Below are 25,294 nucleotides of genomic sequence, written 5' to 3' on the forward strand. Positions count from 1 at the left end.
TTTATGTGAAATCACCTGCTTTTTAAAATATCGGCAAATAATTCAAGTGTCCTAAAAACAACTTGCAGGCCAAATCAAATATTTTTGAGGTTGAATACAGTTTGTAACTCTCAGTTTGCAACTGCTGGTCTGCACCAGGAAGTGCTGAATATGTTTAGAAATATTTTTGGGGCGCCTGGGTGGCTCAGTTAGTTAAGTGTCTAAGTGTCTGACTTCAGCTCAGGTCATGATCTCACAGTTTGTGGGTTCAAGCCTCATGTTGGGCTCTGTGCTGACAGCTCAGAACCTGGAGCCTGTTTGGATTCTGTGTCTCCTCCTCTTTCTCTATCCCTCCCCCACTCCCACTCTGTCTCTCTCTGTCTCTCTCAAAAATAAACATTAAAAAAAATAAAAACTATTTTCCTAAATTCTTCTGAAGAACTTGTAGAAAGTGTGATATGATTTATACCTACAAATAGTGCCCTTTAATAACTATAAAATTTCTAACATTTTTCTGTGAAGATATTTTAATTCCACAAATGCTTATTATTAGGCCCATGCTAGGTCCTAGATTATGTCAAAGTCTATAAAATAGATATCCTCTCTTATCCTTAATATAAAATATGTTGGAGCTATCATTATGTGGGGTAGATTTTTTAAAAATAAAATTGTTTTCTAAAAATCTAGTTTTAGGGGCACCTGGGTGGCTCAATCGGTTGAGTGTCTGACTTCAGCTCAGGTCGTGATCTCGCAGTTTGTGGGTTTAAGACCAACATCGGGCTCTGTGCTGACAGCTTAGAGCCTAGAGCCTGCTTCAAGTTCTGTGTCTCCCTCTCTCGCTGCCCCTCCCCTGCTCAGTCTCTGTCTCTCTCTTTCTCAAAAATAAAATAAAACATTAAAAAAACCTAGTTTTAAAATGAAAAGTAATATTTATCCCTAATTCATTTGTAATAGAAAATCTTGGTGAAGTAATTTGTGAAAGTTATTTGTAAAAAATAAACCATATAATGTGATCATGTAGAATGTCTCTGCAGAATTGAAGTTGCCAACTGAACTCTTTCCCATCTCAGAACTTCTGTGTACACTGTCTTATATAAAAACTGAACATCCCACAGATCAAGAGTTTGAGGAATTGAGGAACACCCCCCCCTTTTTTTAAAGTTTATTTATTTATTTTGAGAAAAAGTGTGTAAGCTTGGGGAGGGGCAGAAAGAAAGGGAGAGAGAACCCCAAGCAGGCTCTGTGTTAGCACAGAGCCGGATGTGGGGCTTGATTTCAGGAACCTGAGATCATGACATGAGCCAAGATAAAGGGTCAGATGCTTAACCAGCTAAGCTACCCAGGCACCCCAGGGAACACTCATTTAAAAAGGAATGGAGAAAGGAAGAAAACGATATATGTCTAATTTCATCTTACTTAAGAATTACCATCAGACATGCAATATTATTCACTCTCATGGAAAACCAAAACAGACAAATTTAAGCTGCTTTTAAAGGGAGCCATGAAATGTTAAATGTGTTTCCAGATTTTGTTGTCCTGTTTGGTGAGAAAAGATATGATTACCACAAAAATGTTACTTGTTTTTCAAGGCTGTTTAATCTACACAAGTCATGAACAGATATATCAACGTGCTTTTTCATCAATATATATATTTTTAGCTTATTAAGTTTTTTATTTTAATTCCCAGTATAGTTAGCATACAGTGTTGTATTAGTTTCAGGTGTACAATATAGCGATTGAACGATTCTATACATTACTCTGCTCATCATATCACCAATATATTTTTTTAACACTAGCTTGCTTCAGCTCCCTCCCGACTGCAACACTGATTTTAAGACTAATAGATCATGAAATAGGTTTTTCATTTTTCTGTTTTTAAAAGTAACCTCACAATGTTATAGTCATGTCCCATTTTTGTAAAATTATATGCTCTATATACTTGTAATTTTCCCTTTTTTGCCGTTAAACAGCTGTACCCCAAACTATATAAACATTGTTTGCTTGCTGCATTACACGACCTATCAAATATTAGTGAAAATTATTTTCTTTAGTGGCCTCTCTTCTGTTGATTTTGAGCACAGTTTATTAAAGTATGTAACGAGGTCATCTTTTTCATTTAGATTAGACAAGTTTCTGAAACTACACCCAACTCTACTACATTTTATAGTCCAGAAAGTCAACAGTCCAGAATGTCTTCTGAAATTCTTACATTTATTCATTTATATACTTAAAACAACCCCCCCAACCCTCCTTGCTGCTTTGAAAGACATGATACTATAGTGCCACCATGTGGCCTTTTTAAATTATAGTCTTTTTTTTTTTTTTTTTTTTTCTGGAAGGACACAGGAGGCGGGGGCGGGGGGTGGGTAAATTATAGTCTTAAAACAAGCTACATTTGGGGGTTCCTAGGTGGTTCAGTTGTTTAAGCATCTGACTCCAGCTCAGGTCATGATCTCACAGTTCGTGAGTTCAAGCCCCGTGTCGGGCTCTGTGCTGACAGCTCAGAGCCTGGAGCCTGCTTCAGATTCTGTGTCTCCCTCTCTCTTTGCCCCTCCCCATTCACACTCTGTGTCTCTCTGAAAAACAAACATTAAAAAAAAAAAAAAAAAGCTACATTTTTTTTTTTGTTTTTTTTTGTCTTATTAGTATTTCAGTTATTTTTTAAAAATCACTGAAGGAGCATTTTTGAACAAAAAGTAATCTTCACTGTTTCCTCCATTGATATGAAGACATCATTTCTGGATTTCATCTTCTTAGATTAACTTTGTTCAAAGTATCAGAATTCCATTGCACTGGGGATACACATTTACAGATTCCCAGTTAATTGATAGCTTGCCATACCTTTTTGAAAGCAGATATACACAGGAGTAGTAAGAGACTACTCAGTGGTTATACCTTGTACTGTGTTTAAAAGCAGTGTTTCTGAGTTGTTATGGTCATTTGACTTGCCTTTTCTTCAGAATGGAATTCCTGAAAGCCTGGTAGAGTTCATTTGAAGATGAACAGGTGCTTAATTTTTTTGATTTTGTTTATTCCCACTGTATGTTGCCTCAACTAGGAACTAACAGAATGTCAACAGAGTTTTGTTTGGTAAGGGGAAAAATGAGGTTTAGAACAATGAGATAAATGCCTATTCCAAATGTAACCTTCAGGTATTTCATAATGTTTCTTATTAATGGCAGTTATTTTTTGGTGACTTTTAGAGACTGAATTATGAAATTACTGACTTGAATATTTTAACGAATTCTTCATGTAATCATTATGTTTTTTGGCAGTTTCATATTTTTAGGAAGTTGTGTGCCAAATCTCAAGGAGTTTATTAAAATTTATCTAAGAAAAAATTCTGTCAAAAGCAAATCTCTATGGAAACATGCTGTTTGTTATTTTGGTGTCCTAGGTCTCAGTAGTTGTCACAGAACAGCCTTGGAAATTAGGGAAGTGAAGCAAAGTAGATTGCCTGACTGTAAAATTCATTATCAGAATACTATTAGCATTTCCTAAAGTTTAATTTTTATTTATAAATTAAGTTAGCATGTAGATGAAATATGTGATGAGCTCATTAAGGTGAAATAGTTAATGGAATCCACCTGAAGAATAAGATTTATCAATTGTTAAGAATGAAAAAGTTTCTTAAGATTGCTTTATTCTTTCCAGGCTTAACAAATACTCGACTTTGGTAAATTTAAGATAATATTTAAGATACTTTACTCCCATTTTTATATATCTCATCTTTTAATAATATTTAAGATACTTCCATTTTGATGTATCTCGTTTTTTAACACTATAGCCTTCACTGAAAACAAAATCATCTTTTTAAATTCTTTTTTTAATAGAAAAAGTTACGCCGATCACAGCATGCCCGAAAGGAAACAGAGTTCTTACGTCTCAAGAGGACCAGACTTGGCTTGGATGACTTTGAGTCTCTGAAAGTTATAGGAAGAGGAGCATTTGGAGAGGTTACTTCTTTTTTTTTTTTTTTTAATGTTTGTTTATTTTTGAGAGAGAGACAGAGTGCAAGCAGGGGAGGGGCAGAGAGAAAGGGAGACACAGAATCCAAAGCAGGCTCCAGGCTCTGAGCTGTCAGCACAGAGCCCAACACAAGATCATGACCTGAGGTGAAGTCGGATACTTAACTGACTAAGCCACCGAGGTGCCCCGAGATTACTTCTTTTCTAAAGGCACTGCCATTGAAAGTATCTATCTTCATTCAGATAGTTTAAAATATATATTAAAATAGTTTAATATAGCAAAATAGTTTAACTTTAATGAAATTCCTAAAATATAAGCAGTGGCAAATTGCCACTGATCTCTTTAAAGAAACTTACCTTTTGCTCCTAAATCAATAGTAATGACCGTTTAACATTGATAGTATGATCAATTTTTACATTCTAGGTGCGGCTGGTTCAGAAGAAAGATACAGGCCATATCTATGCAATGAAGATATTGAGAAAAGCTGATATGCTTGAAAAAGAGCAGGTATGAGTTCTTTAACACATGTAACCAAAGGAGCACCACTGACTAGGTGTTAGAGTAAATGTAAATATTGGAATTTATAAAAAGGAATCTACATGTCTTACTATATATAGTCCTATTAATTTTTTTGATAGCTTGTTTCATTGTTTCTCAATTCTCAAGAAAGTTAAAATTTCTCCCAAATTATAATCTGAAAACGTCGTAGGGCGCCTGGGTAGCTCAGTCAGTTGAGCATCCGACTTCGGCTCAGGTCATGATCTCACGGTTCGTGAGTTTGAGCCCTGCATCGGGCTTTGTGCTGACCGCTCGGAGCCCGGAGCCTGCTTCAGATTCTGTGTCCCCCTCTCTCTCCGCCCCACCCCTGCTTGTGCTCTGTCTGTGTCTTTCAAAAATGAATAAACATAAAAAAAATTTTTTTTTAAATGCCTTAGTCTGTTTAGGCTGCCATAAGTGCCTAAAGTGCCACAGACTGGGTGGCTTAAACAACAGAAATTTATTTTCTCACAGTTCTGGAGGCCGAAAGTCCAAGATCAATGTCATGGCAGGGTTTGCTTTCTGGTGAGGCGCACTTACTGGCTTGCAGATAGCTTCCCACTAAGTGCCCTTGGTGTGTGCACAGAGAGAAAACGTGAGCTCTCTGGGGTCTTTTCGTATAAGGACACTATCCCCCTCTCCCTCCATAACCTCACTTAACCTTAATTACTTCCTTAGAGGCCCCATCTCCAAATTCAGTCACCCTGGGGGTTAGGGCCTCACCATAGGAATTTGGGGGGTTTGGGAGGGACACAAACAGTCAGTCCATAACAAAATACCTTCTTTTCTGACTTCAGTGAAAATAAACGACAGTTCTCAGCTTCCTTTATCCGTGTCACATTAGGAGCAAGACCGGTCTCCTGAGAGTTTGCTGATTTTACATATTTCCAAAATCTGTAACCCCTCTAATTTCATACTCCTGGACTCTCCATGTTTCCTGTGACTTTAACGCAGTTTAAGGGTTGGTCATAAATCTGAAAACATCAATAATATTACTTTATGTACTCACCTCTGTCTAGTCTGGGTGGACACTCTGTAGAACCCTAAATTGATTCTATATACTAGGGAAGGACTCAACAATGGAGATATAGAGGGAAGATAACACCTCTCTCTACTTAATTCTTTACTTCAGCCTTTTAGTGTCTGCCTAAAGCTTACTTACCAGTTCAGCTTCTTATTGAACAGGTTGAGGAAGAGGTTTAGTCAAAAAGACCAAAGTACATGTCATCATAGACTCTTTTGATTCTTCTTTGTTTGCTTCCACTTTCTTCTCAGCCAGGCAGCCATGGTGGAGGGAGCAGGACCTCCCAGTGGTGTACCACCGGCTGCTGGGGTGGGCCCACCAGCTCCTACCTTGCAGATGAGGCTCCTGATGTTGATGTTGGCCAGAGCCTTTGCCGACAAACCTGGCCAGAAAGGTTCAACATCTATACCTGCTGCTTTAATGAGGGCATTGATCCTATCCTCTGTGACTGTCACTCATGGTCCTGCAGGATGAGGGCTGAGTAGGAGCAGGGCAGCCCCGAGACGGAGGCCATGGTGCAGATGAGTGCTATGTCTGGCCCGGTGCTAGTTTCTGGATGAACTGAGGGCCTCACCCCAATGTGGCCTTAGCTTCCTCTGAAGGACCGAGCACCTTAGTGGCAGCTGAGGAAAGCCCCACCCGAAGCTTACTTGGCTATTACAGCAGTATACTATTGATTTTCATTTAAACATGGCCCTCTTGAATTTTCACTGCGTTCTTTCACTATTTCTAGTCCATGCACTCAACAAGTATTTATTGGGTGCCTGTGATGTGCCAGATGTGCCCATAATGTGCTCTAGGATCTGGGAATACAGTGGTTAACAGGACAAACCTGATCCTTGGTTTTTCTTTTCTTTTTTGATCCTTGTTTTTTTCTAGTAGTGGGGAGATAGGCAGACAGCTATTTCAATTCAAATAGGATTGAGAAAGACTATGACAAAAGTTTTAACAAAAGGGTAAATCAATGCAGACGACCTGGGTTTAGGAGGAAGAATTAGATCGGGGTTGTTTCTCTAAAGAGGGAATATTTGATGAAAGACTGAGTAATGAGAAAGAAGGACAGATAAAGATCTGGTAGAGCAAATATCTGCAAATGCAGAGGCCCTGAAGCAAGAATAGTCTTGTCCTGCTCAAAGAAGAGAAAGAAGCCACTGTGGCTACAATTCAGTGCAGGGAGAGTGGTGGGAGAGGTAGGCAGGGACAAGATTACGCAGGGATTTGAAGGCCAAGGCAGAGCGTTTGGGTTTTATTCTAAATGCGAGGGGAGGACACTTTTGTTTGAGCAGAGGAGTGGCATTGATGTTTTACAAAGATGAATCAATCCCTTTGCTTGCTGACAGAAGAAACAAGAGTTGAAGCGGAGAAACCAGTAAGAGACTGTGTGGCACCTCCAGCCAGAATGTGATTGTGGCTTATCCTGGGGCTGCAGCAGTGAAGCTGAAGAAAAGTCTGACAGATTAAGTGTATGTTTTAGTGGAAGAGTCCGCAGGATTTTCTGTGATGTCCTCTATATTAGGGGATGAGAGGAGGGGTAAGGGTAGTGAGGAAAAAATAGAAGAAGCAGGATCATACCTAGAGTTTCACTTAGAAACGGGGTACATGATGGTGTCATTTCTGATTTAGAAAAGAATGAAAAAAGAACAGGTTTGGAGATCAGGGGAATGAAGAGTTCTCTTTTGTGACATATTAAGTTTGAGCTGCCTGTTAGATCTCCAAGAAGAGGTATTGAGTTGACAGTTGGCTAGAATACAGAGAGAAGTTTGACTAGAAATATCCTTTGGAAGCCATCAATATATTGATCATATTTAAAGTAATTGGACAAGATGAAATTTCCTAGAAAAAAAATCTGGATAGAGAAAGAAAGGGGGACTGGATCCAAGCCCTAGAGAACAATAGGCAGAAGAGAGACCAGCAAAGGGGACCAACAGGGAACATCTTATCAGGCAGGGGAGACTGTGAGAACATGGTGTCATGGAAGCCAAGAGAAGAAAGTGTTTAAAGGAGGGAGGTGAGTGGTCAACTATGTTGAATGCTGCAGAGAGAGTACAAGGAGGAAGACAAGCCAGTGGATGTCCCAATATGGAGATTAATAGCTCAGCAAAGACATTCCCAGTGGATTGGGGGGCAGAAGCCTGACTGAAATAGTGTAACAGAAAGCAAAAAGGAAGCAAGACATGGAGAATGTGAGCACAGATCAATCTTTCATGTGAAGCAGAACAAAGAACAGATTTGTAAAGTGGGATTTAGGGTAAAGAGGATTTTTTTTTTTTTCTTTTTAAGACAGAAGTGTTTGATGCTGATTGGAAGAATCCATTAGAAAGAAAATTGAAGATGCAGGAGAGAGCAGATAATTATAGGAATGCACTGGCAGACAGAAGAGTTGATCTTTGGTAGGAGTAGACATGTACCTATCCACTAAAACAGGAAGGAGAGGCAGAGAAAGTGGGAACGAATGCAGGTGGTTGATTTAGTAGTGCCAAGTGCCAAGTTCCTGCCTGAGTGTAAATAAGTGAGGCCATCATGTCTTAGTAGATAGCCAGCTGGAGGTGTAAGGAGAGAGAATTTGTGAAATAGTCACAACTATTGATTTGAATGGTGTGAAAGCTAGGGAAATACAGTTGAATACCCATTGAGATCGGCAGTCAGGAATGTAAAGTGAAACCAGTTAGCATAGTTGGGTAACTTTTCTGTAGTAATACTTAGTTGCTCTGGGGTAGGTACAGAATAGACAGAAATTTGAGTTTAATTAGGGTTGATGTTTTCCCAGGCAAATACAGTGGAGGAAGAGGACGAGGGAGTTTAAAGCATTTGTAAGAGTGATCCTAATGATGGAATCTAGGCTGGATAGAAAAAGAAATGAGATTGTGAGGAGACTAATAGAGAAAAAGTGGTAGAGTCCATGGAAGGGAGATTGAAGTACAAGAATAAGAGACCTGGAAGGATAAAAGGTGGAGATCAGAAAGAGAGTTCCTTGGGGCACTGGGTGGCTCAGCTGGTTAAGTGTCCAACTCTTGACTTCGGCTCAGGTGATGATCTCACAGTTCCTGGAATTGAGCCCCATGTTGGGCTCTGCACTGACAGTGCAGAGCCTGCTTGGATTCTCTCTCTCCCTCTCTCTCTGCCTCCCCCTCACTTTCACATGCACTCTCTTGCTCTCGCTGTCTCTCACACTCTCTCAAAATAAATAAATAAGGATCGAAAAAAGGGAGGGGGCTCCTGGGTGGCTCATTTGGTTAAGCCTCCAACTCCGGCTCAGGTCATGATCTCATGGTTTGGTTCCTGAGGTCAAGCTCCACATCGGGCTCTTTGCTGCCAGCACAGAGTCTTCTTCAGATCCTCTGTCCCTCTCCTCTCCTTGCCCCTCCCCACTGCGCCCTCTCTCTCTCAAAAAGAAATAGAAAATAAACATTAAAAAAAAGGTCCTCGAAATTGAGATTTTAGAGGGGATACAGTTATTGTAATGAGAAGGTTACCATGGGTGGCTGACCAACATGCAGTGGTGGAAGAGATCAGTGAGGATGAGGAAGAAGTCAATAGATAGGGTAGCTGATGGTTCATCCTTATGGATGTTGAAATCTATCCATGAGTGGAAAAGATGGAAAGGAAGTTGGTGAGCCATGAGCTGAAGTCATGAATGAGAGGGATTGACTGGGAGGTCTATAAATGATAGCTGTGAGGATAGATGATGGCTGATGGAGTTTCACAACATGCACTTCAAAAGAGTTGCAGAGAAGGAAAGTGTCACAGTGGTTCAGATGCAGCATGAAAATGAGCAAGAAACCTACCGCCTCACCAAGTAAGATGTGAAAGAAAAGCAGGCCATTCCTGAGAACTCCTTGTGCAGGAAGACAGAACTCTCAGCAGACAGCCTAGTTTCAGTCAGGATAACAAGGTGATAGGAACCATCCAGAGGTGAGATGATAGGGGACTTTTTTGAAGACAGACTGATTCTAGAGGGAAGACGTATGGAACTCAAGGAAGGTTGAAATACTGAATTGTATTAGAGAATTACAGATAATGATAAGAATAAAGGTCTGGGTCAAGATGTAGAGCCTCAGAGACAAAGAGATTAACAGGATCTAACTAAGCCATATGGGATTAGTCCTGGGTAAGGTTTTGGAGGAAGGACAAAAGGAGCAGTTCAGTCTTTAGGTACTAACCACATGTGGCTACCAAGCACTTAAGTATAGCTAGTCTGAATTGAGATGTGCTGTAAATGGAAAATACATACCAAAACTTGAAGATTCTGCACAAAAAAACTCAATAATTTTTTATATTGATTATGTACTGAAATGATAACATTTTGGATACATGGAGTTACATAAACTATATTATTAAAACTAATTTCCCCTGGGGTGCTTGGGTGGCTCAGTCAGTTAAGATTCCGACTTCAGCTCAGGTCATGATCTCACTGTCTGTGAGTTCAAGCCCCATGTCAGGCTCTGTGCTGACAGCTCAGAGCCTGGAGCCTGCTTCGGATTCTGTGTCTCCCTCTCTCTTCCCCATCCCCACTTGTGCTCTGTTTCTCTCCCTTTCTTAAAAAAGTAAAGACATTAAAAAAATTTTTTTTTAAATAAAAAAAATTTCCCGTTTCTTTTTTACTTTTTATGTGGCCACTAGAAATCTTTAAATTATATATGTGGCTTGCAGTGTATTTCTATTGGATAGCACCAATCTTGAATATTTTGCCAGAGATTTAAGAGCTTCTGACCATTTTTCATTCCTATGCAGGGAAAATCCCACCAGAGCCCAAACATCCAGTCTATTTTGCATTGTTATTGTTTCCCCCCCCTGTAAATTAATCTGCCTTTGCCACCACTGAATTTCATTTTAGAAGACCTTTTCCCACTCAATTCTAAAAGGTCATTACTTTAAGTTTTTATTACATTTACTTTAATACTAACCAGTCCACAAAATTTAGTAGCACATTATCTCCCTGATATTGTGGTACCAGATTACTATGTGTGATAACTTCCTATTATTTGAAAACAGGACCATTGTGAAAACATCCTGTAATCTGACTTTAAAGCATTTAAAAATAATCAAGCCAAGTTTATGATGTAGTTTTTCCTGACAGCACCATAGATGCAGCATCAAAGGTTTGAGGTTTTTCCTTTACTAACCTAGAAATGCTTAGTAAAAGGCAATGGGTAAGAATTTTGATACCATTTTTCACTTTATGAAACATAATCCAGAGAGGTTGTAAGGGTTTTTGATGCCAGAAAACAGGTTCTTAGTTTTCAACTGTTGTTCCTATGCTTTGCCCTCAGAGCATTTATTGCACCAGGTAATAAATACAGTAATCCCAAATATGACATTTTAAGCAGATCATATTTCATTATCATGCAAAGATTTATGAAATCTGGGTTCTCATGTGCCTTGGGGCAGAATTCATAATAATGCACAATGGGAATAGCAAAAGGATAAAATCAAATATTATTGTTGATCTTTGAAAAGAATGTATAAATATATTAATGCAAAAGCATCTGAAAATTGATTATACCAACCCAACAAATTACCGTTTATAAAATTTTTCAGACTATAAAATGTTCACATAGAAGTGTCCCTAGTAATTGTGTGTCTGACAAGTCAGTAGCAAAACCCCCAAAGGTTACACTAATTTGCTGTATATCATGTTTATAGATATTCTAGAGGTTTTTTAATTAACAAAATAACATAAAGTTATTATAGTTAGCAAAATCATACAAAATTATTATAAATGTGTCTACTTGTTACAAAAAAAATGACCAAATGTTTAACCACCACAAAAGGCCCTTTCTTTGACCAATAACAGTTAAAACTAGTTTGCTGAGGACCATGACTTTGTCTTACCAATCTGTAAAGCATTGCTTACTACTTTTAACTTGTAAAAGTCAGGCCAGGGCCTGAAATGTGTATGACAAAGCCAAGATCCTTGGCAAATGGGGATTCTGGTTGGAAAGTTTTTGGACTAATCATTTATCTACCTCAGAGGCCTCAGCTTCCTATAATGAACTTGTGGATTCCCCTTTTCCAGGCCTAAAGATAAAAGCTAAAATAAACTGTTTCTGGAGGTTCTCCATATGTAATGAGATTATGAACATGCGTATGTATTTCAAATCTTTTCTACAACTCCCGCTTCCCTTCACAACCATTAAGGAACTGGATGGATGATTGTAAGAGGTGAACTGGAAAAATGTATGATGTGTTGCAATTATTTTTTCAAAATACATTCATCTAGGTGGCCCATATCCGAGCAGAGAGAGATATTTTGGTAGAAGCAGATGGTGCCTGGGTGGTGAAGATGTTTTACAGTTTTCAAGATAAGAGGAACCTTTATCTGATCATGGAATTTCTCCCCGGAGGTAAAAGCAAACATGATACCAATGACAGACTGACGCAAGCACATCTTTATATGTAATTATTATCCTGTCGATTAGGTTCGCTGTTACATTCCTAGCTGTGAGGTTTTACAAAGGCAGTCATGGTTTTCCTCTAGTTCCTCCCATAATCTAATTTTTACCACAAATCAGATTATTTTGAAAGAATGATAAATCCTTTTTAAATTTTAAATACTACCATTTTATATACTACCATTCTGGGTTTACAATATATAATTAGTTAGATTGTTACAAGTCTAGAGTTAAGAACAATAAAGTCACTAAGGAAAAAGACCAGGGCGCCTGGGTGGGTGAGTCGGTTGGGCGTCTGACTCTTGATTTCCGCTCAGGTCGTGATCTCATGGTTTGAAGCTTGAGCCCAGCGTCAGGCTCCACACTGTCAGCTTGCTTGGGATTCTCTCTCTCCTCTCTCTGCCCCTCCTTTGCTCGTGCTCTCTCTCTTAAAATAAAGAAAATAAACTAAAACAAAAAAAAAAAAAAAAAGAAAGAAAAAGACAAACAACCCAAAACCCAATGGGCAAATGATAGACAACATACAGAAGGGAAACTCAGGCTAGTCTATAAATATATAGGAAAGTATTCAACTCTGCTCATATTAGGGAAATGCAAATTAAAACAAGAATGAGATACCATTTCACACTCATCTGATTAGTAAAAACATTAAAAGTCTGATGAGGCTGTGGGAGAAACTGGCCTCTCTTCCACGTAAATTAATCTCTAACTCTTCTGGAGAGCAGTTTGTAGATACCAGTGAAGTGAAAAGTGCATGTGTCCTACAATCTGGCAATTCTACAACCAGTGTATTCCCTGGAGATTCTCCCTGACATGTGCACAACAGATTTGTGAAAGATGTTCGTTGCAGCATTGTTGTGACAGTGAAAAGCTGCACACAAAATAAATGACCATTAGTAGACTGAATAAATATGGCATGATTAGGTGATGAATTATTTTACAGTTGTTAAAAGTCAGGAGCTCTATTCGTTTCAATAAGAAAATGTCGGAAACAGTGGAGTAATAAAGCCAGCTGTGGAATTACATGTACCATTTATGTAATTAAAAAAATATGTAAAAGGCCGTAAATTCATACATCAATATATATATTTCATATATATATATATTTCATATATATATATACATCATATATATATATGAAAACATATTTTAAAAATAAGCTAGAATGTTACCCACCAAACCAAATCCATGATCATGGTTACTCAACAAAAAGGGAAAGGGGAATAAAACGGGATATGGAGGATGAAGAACACTTCCACATGTTTGTTGTTGTTTTTTAAAAGACTTGAACTATCGTGAAAAATATTAACAGTTGTCATTTCTGAATTGTAAATTCACTATTGTTTGTTCTTTGTCCCCTTTTAAAGAAAAAATTCCTGGAAAATAAAAGAGTGTCTTTTAGTGGGATGATGTTCTATTTTTGCTGGACTGAAGAGCGCTGAATATTTTTGGAACTTCAATTTGAAAGAATACATCCCATTTCTGGCGTGCTTACTCTGATTCATTTTCATAGTTCAGCATATTATCCTATTCTGGATGTTGAGTGGAGGATATCACTTCATGATCATCTCTGCTCTGATTTGACTTCACATACTTTCTACCTTAAAATCATTAGATGTCGTGAAACTTTTGCTAATGCAATGTAACTTTTTTTACTTGGCCCTAGAAATGGTTGGAGATATACTGGGTGGGTCATAAAATGTGAAAATCAGGCATAGGTTGTAGAGATGCGGAGAAAGCTTGAGGTGTTTCTAATACATGATACTTATTTTTCTTTATTTAGGTGACATGATGACATTGCTAATGAAAAAAGATACCTTGACAGAAGAGGAAACACAGTTCTACATTTCAGAGACTGTTCTGGCAATAGATGCAATCCACCAGTTGGGTTTCATCCATCGGGATATTAAACCAGACAACCTTTTATTGGATGCCAAGGCATGTGAATAAACTGGTGAAATATTGGGTTGCTAATTATTTTGTGGAGTAATAGAGCTGATTTTGTGATTGGAAATGGGCAACTACAATTTAGTCATCACTCAACTGTGTGATGTCATAGAATGATGTAATAGGACAGGACTCCGGAGTGAAATGACATCAAGGGAGTATGGCTATCTTTATCTTCTAACATTTTCTACTTTTAAAAATCATCATCATCTTAAAAAAAAAAATTAAAAAAAAAATCATCATCAAATATTTTTAATTTTACATATCACCTATATGAATTTTAAGCTAAAAATGTTTATAATGATTGCATTTAAAAGAAAAATTTATAATAAGGCTTTCTTTCAAAGTTAATATAATCTTGATTTTACTAGTTATTTTTTTTTTTAGGGTCATGTAAAATTATCTGATTTTGGTTTATGCACGGGATTAAAGAAAGCTCATAGGACTGAATTCTACAGAAACCTTACACACAACCCGCCAAGTGACTTCTGTAAGTTTGATTTTTTTTTTTTTTCAGGTTAACATAGTGTAGCTGGTTGTTAAGAACTAAAACTTCTCTCTCTCCCCTCACTCCTTAAACCAATGTATTTTACTTGTATATGTTTGAATTTGTTTTTTTGGTAGAGTTTTTCCCTCATGATTACAATTCTCTCTTGTTGACATTAGCATTTCAGAACATGAACTCCAAGAGGAAAGCAGAAACATGGAAGAAGAACAGGAGACAACTGGTAAGTCAGACATGTCTTTAAGAAAGGTTGCCCTAGTCCTCAAATTTCACTGGGGTTTCACTGGATCATTTTATATCTTCACAATGATTAGCACTTACTTTGTAGCAATGATAGAGCTTCTTCTGGAATCACGTAGTTCTCTTAGTTTCTCTGTAGCATTGCCTTGCCCTTAAAGTGACTGCTAATTTTAACTCTGTGATTTAACTTTATTTTATGGCTCATATCTCTTGTTAAGTCATCTGTTTACTAGTAATTAGCACTTTATATAAAACTCACTGACATGAGTGTGATTGTAGTGAATGCCTTGTGTTTTCCATTTTTCATACTTGTTCTGAAATAACATATCAATTAGCATAAGTAAGATGATTGTGTGTCTCTAAGAACTTCTTTATAGATAAAGTAAATAGGAAGTTTGGCATGTTAACAGTATTGCAATAAAGCAGATAAAATAAAATTAGAGAGCAGACTTTACTACAGATAAACTCCAATACTTTTTTTAATGGAAGTTGGATAAAACTGTGTTTACCCAAACTATTTCTCCTTTATTACTTAGCAAATATAAGAATTGTTTGTGCCCTTTCCTCTTTCCCTTTATGCTATTAACTAGGTCCATAAACATTCTCAGGGTTAGGAATGTGCCTTTTGACTTTGTTTTCCTGATTTCTTATACAATGCCTGCCCATATAGACACTCTGTAAATATTTGTTAAATTCAACCCAATGATGACAAGGAAACTAATTCAGTATTTTCTCTGAGTATTGGGTAAGGCAAATAGACTGAAAGGTCTGATACCCTCTCAAACCAATAAAATGACCTGTGTATGATTGAGCTCATTCTATCATTGGCCCACGTAGTTAATTGCAAGTTTTCTGTGTTTGTAAAAGCATTTCAGTGTTTTTAAAAGCTTTAAAAAAAATTTTTTTTTTTTAATATTTGGAGCTGTGAATTAATCACAAAAACTTCCTTCTACTTTTAAATGTGCCGCTTTCAGATCAGATTTTACAACTGAGAGAAGAATTGCAGTATTTCCTACTTTTAAGGGGAAAAATGAATAGTGCTTAAAAATATGGTGGGAATTCTACTTACAGAGCGTTCACAGGTGATTACTGCTGTACATGTTTTATAATTCTCATGGCCATCATCATGACTTCTATCAATGTTTATTTACCAAGGGAGAAGTAGAGGGGACTCAGTATTTGGGGCAGGAAATTCTTTAAATCCTGTATCCTACCCTCCCATCCCCTCCCCAACCCCTCTCTGCTGCCCCCTTCCAACTAAATGCCAGTCAGCACCCCCATCAGGTCATTGGAATGATGAAATCTGCTGTCACACGTTTTCAAATAGTCCCTAGCATTCTGCCCTTAGTTGAGAACTACTGCCTTAAAGAAATTGTCTTTGTAACATTTTATATGAATTAAGAATGAAATGCCCTGGAATTAGGTTTATAATGAAAAGACTGGATGTTTTATATATGTAGCTGGTTGCACTTTACAAAGCACACTCCTTTTCTTGTTTCGTCCTCCTATCAATGGAGTTAGGACAGGTATTATTACTCCCATTTTCTGTAAGCAGAAGCTGAGGCTCAGACAGGTTGAATAACTTGCTTGAGAACACATCAGCAGTGAGTGGGGAACCCAGGCCCACTGGGCTCAACCTCCTTATTCTTTTTGAAATGGATTTTAACCTTAAAAATAAAACAATTACTTTACCAGCAAAAATGGATTATTTGAGAATAACAGAGAATTGCTATTTGAGACATACAAGCTATGGCGAAACCATTGGCCAGTCCAGCAAAGAAAAGGAATGGTATTTTAAGAGAAGGACGAGGATTTGGAAGGGGTTGTTTTGAGCAAAAGTCCATTGGAAAAGAGCAAGAGTTCAAGGTGGTGAAGGTTTCTCCTTGGCGGAGTTGCAGGGCAAGTTTTCTCATAGGAGATGTAGTATCCTCTCTTCACTGTTAGGGCTGTGATTGAGGATTCTTCTGATGGGATCTGTAATTGACAGCGGGTAGTATAGCTCCCCCTTCTAGTATCCCAAGTCTGCTTTAGTGAGCTCTCCCTTTCTCTCCCTTTACTAATTTCCACAGGATTTATGGCTAAATATATAAATAACTTCATTGAGCTTCTTGGGAGGGCAGAAGTCATATCTTAAATAACATATTATCTGACTTGGTTCCTATCACTAAGCTTTCTACATGATAAACATGCAAAACAAGTATTATATGAAAAATTAACTTCTGTATATATTGCTTTTTCCAGTAGTGAGCCATTCTCAGATCTTTCAAAAAATACTTAAGTGTCCTGGTTTGATAAGCTCTTCCTTTGCAGGCATATTCCACAGTTGGGACACCAGATTACATTGCTCCAGAAGTATTTATGCAGACTGGTTACAACAAATTGTGTGACTGGTGGTCTTTGGGAGTGATTATGTATGAAATGCTAATAGGTATGTTTTACCATCTGCTTATGTACATACTGTATAAATTTCTGTGAGTGCCCCTGATTAAACATACTGCTGATATCATGGGCTAAAATATCTGAACTCTTTGAAACCAATTTTTTACATCCCCCAATGTTAAATACACGATAAATACCAGTGAGCTCTGTAGGGATTCAGGAAGACGGTATGTAACCAGAATTCCCCTGTATCAAAATTATATCTGCATGGCCTTTCAGGTAAAGGGGGCAGTGCTTTAAATCCTTTATTTTATTGCCTTTATTAGCAATTTGATTACAAATTGATGAATGGGGACATTTTTTACTATTGAATAGAGCACTTAGGACTGTTGTGTTTCTTGTGGCACATATGTAGTAGGTATAGAATATTTGATAATAAAAGCTGATAAAACTTTTGTTTTCTCTGATATGTAGGATATCCACCTTTCTGCTCTGAAACTCCTCAAGAAACATATAGAAAAGTGATGAACTGGAAAGAAACTTTGGTATTTCCTCCAGAGGTTCCTATATCTGAGAAAGCCAAGGACTTAATTCTTAGGTTAGTGGTTAATTCCTTAGAGGAGTTTGTCATAGTTTAAATCATCACAGGTACCTAAAAGATTAAATCTCATTTTACTTTTGTGGGAAGAAAAGGATCACCGTTGATCTATACAGTCAAAGAGATCAATAAAGAAATGGTGTTTTTTTTTAAAACTGCAAACAATTGGGGCGCCTGGGTGGCTCAGTCGGTTGAGCGTCCGACTTCAGCTCAGGTCACGATCTCGCGGTCCGCGAGTTTGAGCCCCGCGTCAGGCTCTGGGCTGACGGCTCAGAGCCTGGAGCCTGCTTCCGATTCTGTGTCTCCCTCTCTCTCTGCCCCTCCCCCGTTCATGCTGTGTCTCTCTCTGTCTCAAAAATAAATAAACGTTAAAAAAAAAAAAAATAAAAAAAAACTGCAAACAATTAAAAGGAAGCATGCAGCAAAAACAGTAAGAGTTAAGAAGATGGAAGGGGGTGGGGGGCCTGGGTGGCTCAGTAGGTTAACTTGGTTTTGGCTCAGGTCATGGTTGAGCCCTGAGTTGAGCTCTACGCTGAGAGCACGGATCCTGCTGGAGATTCTCTCTCCCTCTCTCTCTCTCTGCCCCTCCCAGTACATGCTCATTCCCTCTCTCAAAATAAATAAATAAACTTAAAAAAAAAAAAAAAAAAGGAGGGAAGAAGACTTGTATTGTTTCAAAGGTCACTCCTGTTGGAATGCAGTGACGCTATCTCATTAAAGAGAAAAGGGGAAGAAAATTGCTACTTTATATCATGAGTCTATGTAGGAAATTGTTTCTAAGCAAAGGATTTCATTCTGTTTCTCAACTAAGATGAAGTATTTGGTACTGTTGTGAATGGCTCCAAGGAATATAAATTGGGACAACCTATGACAACAGCTAATTGACAGCATATTATAAAAAAAAAAATCTTTAAACTGTATATGAGCTTTGACCCAGTAATTCTAAGAATTTTGCTTGTGCAGATGATGTGTGTAAAGATTTAGGTAGAATATGTTTATCATGATAGGTTTTTAGTAATGAAAACTTGAAAACCACCGAAGTATTCAATAATAGTGGACCGGCTACATAGAGTGTAATATTTCTATATGCAAATTTTAGAAAATGAAGTCAAGAAAGAATATTTAATAGTTTTGGGAAGTTTTCTCAGTATATTAAGTGAAAATATATAGCCCTAAAACAGTGACTACTATACTAACATATTTTAAAAATCGTAATAAAAGACTAAAAGGAAATGGTTTCACACTGTTTACAGTAAGTTATCTCTGTACGGTGCAATTACAGAGGATTTCTATTTTCTCCCACATTTCCCACAATAAACAGCTAACTTCAGTAAACTGAGAAGAAAAATAAGTGTTTGAAAAAATGCAAATAGAGTACTTTAGATGTAATTTGCATACCATCATTTCTCTGTTTCCATTTTCTAGATTTTGTATTGACTCTGAAAACAGAATTGGAAATAGTGGAGTTGAAGAAATAAAAGGTCATCCTTTTTTTGAAGGTGTAGACTGGGGGCACATCAGGTATGTTCATAGGCTGTGAGTGGGAGAGGTCTTAGTAAAAACGGGTTTTGGTTTTTTTTTTTACTGGATTTAGCAATCAATTTGTCTTTGGTTCTACTAGATTAAATACAAGAGGTAACACGGTTATAATGTTGTTAAATCAGTGTTTTCTGGGTTATATGGGGTGAGACTTTCCTGATGATAGCTAAATGACTCATTTTAGCTAATGTCCACTTTAAGGGGAAAACCACATATTGTGCATCTGTTTCAACTTTTGTATTCAGAGTTACGTGATACAGGCTGATGTTAGCACAACAGAGACGTATTTATATTTCACACTACAACCCCTCATTTTTGTCCTATTACATCACACTGTATACTGTACCTCTCTCTAATATACCATTTTCTTTATGAAGTTATAAGAAGATACAGTGCCTTTTTTAAACATTGTGGGCAAAAGTGAAATGAAACAAGTAACTTGTAAGAATTTGCTTGTAGTAGGGGCATCTGGATGGCTCAGTTGGTTAAGCGTCTGACTTCGGCTCAGGTCACGATCTCACCATTGGTGGGTTCGAGACCTGTGTCGGGCTCTGTGCTGACAGCTCAGAGCCTGGAGCCTGCTTCGGATTCTGTGTCTCCCTCTCTTTGCCCCTCCCCAACTTGTGCTCTCTCTCTCTCTCTCTCTCTCTAAAAAAAAAAAAAAAGAAAAAAAAAAAAAAAAAAAAAAAAGAATTTGCTTGAAGTTGTTCATTGTGAGCATTGGTCTTTATTCAATTAATGGCCAAACCACCTTCAGTAGTTCTGGACTGTTCTCCACACAGTGACAATTTAAGAACATAAATCTGATCGTGCTGTTCTCTTCCTTCCCTTTGCACTTAGAATAAAATTCAGGATCCTTAACTGCTTTCAGGACTGTGGGGTGTGGCTCTTTCCTCATCTGTAGCAGTGGCATCTAGTGTGCTGTTTCCCACTCCTCCCACCTCAGGGCTTTGTCAGTTGCACTTCATTCTACTGAAATGCTCTTCTCTCTTCCCTGTTCCTGTCCCTACTCCTGCCCTGCCTGGCCAGCTCCTTTTCATCTTTTAAGACAGCTTCTGTGTCACTTCAGGCAGATCTTCGCTGGAACTCCTACAATGTGCTAGGCATAATAACTATAATAATAACTAGTGGTTTTTGATCACTTATTGTATGTCCAGCACTATTCTAAGTACTTTTGTGCTTTTTTAATCTTTTTTTTTTTAATATAATTTATTGTCAAGTTGGATAACATACAGTGTGTAAAGTGTGTTCTTGGTTTTGGGGTAGATTCCCATGATTCATCACTTACAGACAACACCCAGTGCTCATCCCAACAAGTGCCCTCCTCAGTGCCCATCACCATTTTCCCCGCCTCCCCCATAACCCTCGGTTTGTTCTCTGTATTTAAGAGTCTCTTATGGTTTGCCTCCCTCCCTCTCTGTTTGTAACTATTTTGTCTCCCTTCCCTTCCCCCATGGTCTTCTGTTAAGTTTCTTAAGTTCCACATATGAGTGAAAACATACGATATCTGTCTTTCTCTAACTGACTTATTTTACTTAGCATAATACCCTCTGGTTCCATCCACATTGCTACAAATGGCAGGATTTCATTCTTTCTCATTGGCAAGTAGTATTCCATTGTATATATAAACCACATCTTCTTTATTCATTCATCAGTTGATGGACATTTAGGTTCTTTCCATACTTTGGCTATTGTTGAAAGTGCTGCTATAAACATTGGGGTACAAGTGCCCCTATGCATCAGCACTCCTGTATCCCTTGGGTAAATTCCTAGTAGTGCTGTTGCTTGGTCGTAGGGTAGTTCTATTTTTAATTTTTTGAGGAACCTCCACTCTTTTCCGGAGCAGCTGCACCAGTTTGCATTCCCACCAACGGTGCAGGAGGGTTCCTGTTTCTCCACATCCTCACCAGCATCTGTTGTTTTCTGAGTTGTTAATTTTTGTGCACTTTTAATCTTATCGTCATAGTAAATCTTATAAAATAGGTACTATTATTATCATGTCTATTTTACAACTGAGGAAACTAAGTCATGGAGAGGTAATTTGCCTTCGGTGCCACAGGTAATAAATAATCTAGCAAGAATTTCCTAACCAGAGTTGGACCAAGGTAGTTTGATTTAGGAGTCCTGGTTCTTCTTCTTCACTGCTGTGCCGCATTATTCTGTGCCTACCTCATCTCACTGAACAGAAGTAGGATTCCCCCCTTTTTACAGTTGGAAGGACACTTAGAGACCACTAGTCCAATCTCTTACCTTGACAGTAAGGAAATAGTTGTAGAGCAGGGACTTGTCTGTCTAAGGTCACGCAGCTAGTTAATGACAAGAGATTAGGACACCAAAGTCTATGGTTCTTTTCACTAAACTAATATAAATTTATTAATTTACCACATTAACTATGAATAACTTAGAATGATTCTGGGAAAAATATATTTTTACATAATAGGCTTTGTTAACTTAGCACCTAATACATCGAGTCAAGTGTTTGTTGAAAAAAATAGAAATGGATATTTCCAATAGAAATGGATAGCTTCATTTAGCTATTTCTGTACTTAAACATTTTTATCATGATAAGGCATTTTCATGACTAATTTTTTTTAACCTGATGTCCTTGATTCCCTTAAAATTTATATGGTTTTGGATTTAGATTTCATCACACATGTCTAGTCCTTTGACCTTATGAGCCTCTTAATTTCCCAAAAGTGCTTTTTTCCCCCCAAATATCTTTTTTTAAAAATAATCTTTACACCCAGTGTGGGGTTCGAACTCATGACCCCAAGATCAAGAGTCACATGCTCCACTGACTGAGCCAGCCAGGTGCCCCCCTCTACACATGACTTTTAATGTATGGATCCTCTACTAGAAGAATCCTGTTTCTGAATTACTTAGATAGAATCCAGTACCCACAATGTCCAGCATACTTTATACAATTATAAAATCATTTGGACAAAATCTCTTCTGTTCTAACTTTCCCTTTCTTTACCTCTTATTTTTCTACTTAAATAAAAAAACAGCATGAGAAAGTCTGGGTACAAAGAAATGAAACTCCAAGTAAATGGTAATGTTTTAATAAAATACCATACTCAACTATGAAATCCACTTAACAGTGTTCAAGGCCACGATAAATTTCCTTGGCTCTTCTGATAGCTACAGAATAGCATGCAGAATTTGCAAGTAGAGTTATTTTTTGGAAAATCAAGAGTTCAGGAAAATTTACCATGCTACTTGATACTTTTTTATAGGGAAAGGCCAGCAGCAATCCCTATAGAAATCAAAAGCATTGATGATACTTCAAATTTTGATGACTTTCCTGAATCTGATATTTTACAACCAGGTAAGATACTGTAACACAACTAACACTGATAACAGTTGATGAAGATGCTGCCATTTTCACTAATGAAATTCCTTTGCTTTTGGTTAATTTTCCTATCTTTCTAGTGCCAAACACCACAGAACCGGACTACAAATCCAAAGACTGGGTTTTTCTCAATTATACCTATAAAAGGTTTGAAGGGTTGACTCAGCGTGGCTCTATCCCCACCTACATGAAAGCGGGGAAATTATGAACGCAGATCACATTCGCCCACAACCAAGAGAACTCAGGTAGCTGCATCACCAGGCTTGCTTGGCGTAGATAACAAGACACTGAAATACTCCCGGACAGTGGTGCTTCTGAGCACAAGAGGAAATTCTACAGGATTAGGATTTCTGAGACTACTACAGGAATTGGTTGGCAGTGCCAGCTGGCTTTTTTTTTTTTTTTAATATTTTATTATTTTTGTTAACTTTATTATATGAAGGTACTGGAATAAAAGAAACGTACATCCCTCTGTAACTGCACTGCCTACATGCGTATTAAGGTCCATTCTGCCTGTGTGTGCTGTGGCTTTTGTACTGTAACACCTCTAATCGATTCAGGAGAAACATATCATTCAAAGCAGCGTAGGCTAACCTGTAGGTAGCACCACAGTATCGCTGTTCTACTGCAAATCTTATGGGTCTAGATAATCACAAAAAAAAGCCATCTTCCATAGTTGGTGTTCAAATACTTGCCCTATTGGTTTGGACATATGTAGAATGAATATATCTGAAGACAATTTCTGTAATGGTCTTAAGAAATTTTAGAAAGGAAATACACTGGTTCTTTAAAAAATAGACTTTATCATCATGTTATTTCACAAACTCCACAGTTGGGAGTGACAGGTTTATAAGAAGGAGGAAGTTTAACACCTTCACTCAAGCACTCCACTAATATATTTACTTTGCATTCAGAAATACTGATGACCTTTATATACGTAGTCTGTATATTCATAGGGAGATGTACTGTATTATATGAAATGTAAAGTTACTTTTCTTGTGACAAAAGGACTTCTTTTTTAACAAGAGGACATGGCATTATTTTGATTTGATTATGGTGAGTTGAATTTAAGAAACGACCATGAAGGCTGCTTGTAGAACTGGTGTATTTTTATTAAACTATTTTTTTAAATGTCAATCTTCTGATCATGTAAATGGACTTACAAAGAACAAAGACCTGTTTACTTTGGTTTTCTAGAAAGTTGTTACATATCATGGCCGGTTAACTTTTATTTCTTTTGGTGAAAAATTTTTCCTTTGATAGTACTTGTATTATTGTGCCATCATTTTCTTACACTCCAAATGTACCAAAGATCCTGAACAGAGTGGGTGTTCACCACCGAGTAGATTTTCCTTTCCTATGGGAATGCCATATTCGGACACGACAGATCTTTGATAGAGGTCAAGCTTATTCAAGGGCAATATTGTTCATGTTCAGCTACATCACTGTGGTTAACGTAAGTGAAATTAAGGAAGTAAACACAGGTGGGGCAGAGGGCGGGTTGTGAGGAGAGGATGGGGGGGTGCCTTCAGCATCAAATTCTTCAGCTATTTCCCTAAGAATGAAATAATCTTTTCTAGCTCAACGCTTTAATTCTAAAATGACTCTCTGAGGTTCTGGTTTCAAAAGTACTAGTTGAGGAGCAACATTTTATCAAAGAATGGCCTAACATTTGTCTTAACTGTTAATTGATAAGTTTTTTTTTTTTTTTAAGATATAGCAATTACAACCATTACAAATTATCTGTGATCAAAATCTAAAATGATGACTTATTTGTAGGTGTGTTCTTCTTGATGGGGAAGCACTGTATAGCATCATTACGTACATCTACAGAAGCTTTTATAAACGTTGCTGCGAGGTAGCTCCACAGTGTTTCAGCAGGGCCATCCTGGGGTTTGGGTTTTGTTTTTTTTTTCCTCCACCTAGTCTCTCTCTTTCCTTCTTCCTTCCTTCCTTCCTTCCTTCCTTCCTTCCTTCCTAGTATTTGTTTGGTACTTACTATGTGTTCATCTAATAGTTCATCTCCATTTTTCTTGTTTGGATCATGTGGCTGAGTAGGAGAGAACTATTACAATTCTGGGGTTATCTCAATTTGACCAACTGTGGTCAAATTATATTATAACCACATCTGATTTTTAAAACTCTGTAACTTCTCACTTTTATAAGATTTTCTCACCCCACCTCATCCCCCGTCCCCCCCCCCCTTTTTTTTTTACAGACTGTTTTGCTAGTGTGATAGTGAATGAGTAAGATAGGAGGAAATTACATCACTCTCTAGTTGTAATATAGTAATTATTTCAGTATAGAAAAGTGTCATTAATTCAAGTTGACAGAGAGAGAGCTGAAGTTTACTATTTAATCGAGTAAGAGTAGAGCATTTTGGTTTCTATCTCCCTCATTTTTCTTAGCAGTAAGAACTTGGAAATAGTTATGGTTTCTTGGCAGTGGAAGGGCAGTTCTGGAAAGTTTACTTTGTTTAGAGTCTCATTATTCCCTGGAGTTGACAGAGTGATTCACAATCTTTGGGGTTTCCTCCTTGTCAAAAGCATTTCTTAAGTGCCTATCTAAAAGCAATTAAAGACTGTGTCTGCCCTTTGGAAGCTAAGAATTTGATTCATGATGCAAATTAGCTAGATAATTTGCAAAGTACCCCTCAGATTGAAGTTTCTCTATTATACACTTAACCATATTTCAGGTGAACCATTTAATTTAAATGACAAACCCAATCTAATCAACTGGGCATAATGACATTTTCTTTAAATTAGACTCTATTTTGAATTAAAGAGTTTTATTATAAACTGTGTGTTTTTGGTTTTTCTAAGTATATAGAAAG

General features: G+C 37.6%; 1 protein-coding gene and 1 pseudogene across 1 annotated transcript in view; one reads left to right on the plus strand and one right to left on the minus strand.

Moving 5' to 3' along the window:
- Positions 1 to 25,015, plus strand: part of STK38L (serine/threonine kinase 38 like) — an 83,972-nt gene extending 58,957 nt beyond the window's left edge. Inside the window, exons 4-14 of the mRNA XM_049627212.1 lie at positions 3,813 to 3,935; positions 4,372 to 4,455; positions 11,730 to 11,853; positions 13,685 to 13,839; positions 14,236 to 14,338; positions 14,515 to 14,576; positions 16,904 to 17,021; positions 17,447 to 17,570; positions 18,996 to 19,091; positions 22,346 to 22,437; positions 22,542 to 25,015. Of these exons, the coding sequence (XP_049483169.1) occupies positions 3,813 to 3,935; positions 4,372 to 4,455; positions 11,730 to 11,853; positions 13,685 to 13,839; positions 14,236 to 14,338; positions 14,515 to 14,576; positions 16,904 to 17,021; positions 17,447 to 17,570; positions 18,996 to 19,091; positions 22,346 to 22,437; positions 22,542 to 22,669 (1,209 nt within the window). The 3' untranslated portion in view covers positions 22,670 to 25,015. The remainder of the gene's footprint in view (positions 1 to 3,812; positions 3,936 to 4,371; positions 4,456 to 11,729; positions 11,854 to 13,684; positions 13,840 to 14,235; positions 14,339 to 14,514; positions 14,577 to 16,903; positions 17,022 to 17,446; positions 17,571 to 18,995; positions 19,092 to 22,345; positions 22,438 to 22,541) is intronic.
- LOC125920183 (60S acidic ribosomal protein P1-like) lies at positions 5,685 to 6,023 on the minus strand (annotated as a pseudogene).
- Positions 25,016 to 25,294: the final 279 nt, after the last annotated feature.

This window comes from Panthera uncia, chromosome B4, assembly GCF_023721935.1.
Source record: "Panthera uncia isolate 11264 chromosome B4, Puncia_PCG_1.0, whole genome shotgun sequence".
Classification (NCBI taxonomy): domain Eukaryota; kingdom Metazoa; phylum Chordata; class Mammalia; order Carnivora; family Felidae; genus Panthera; species Panthera uncia.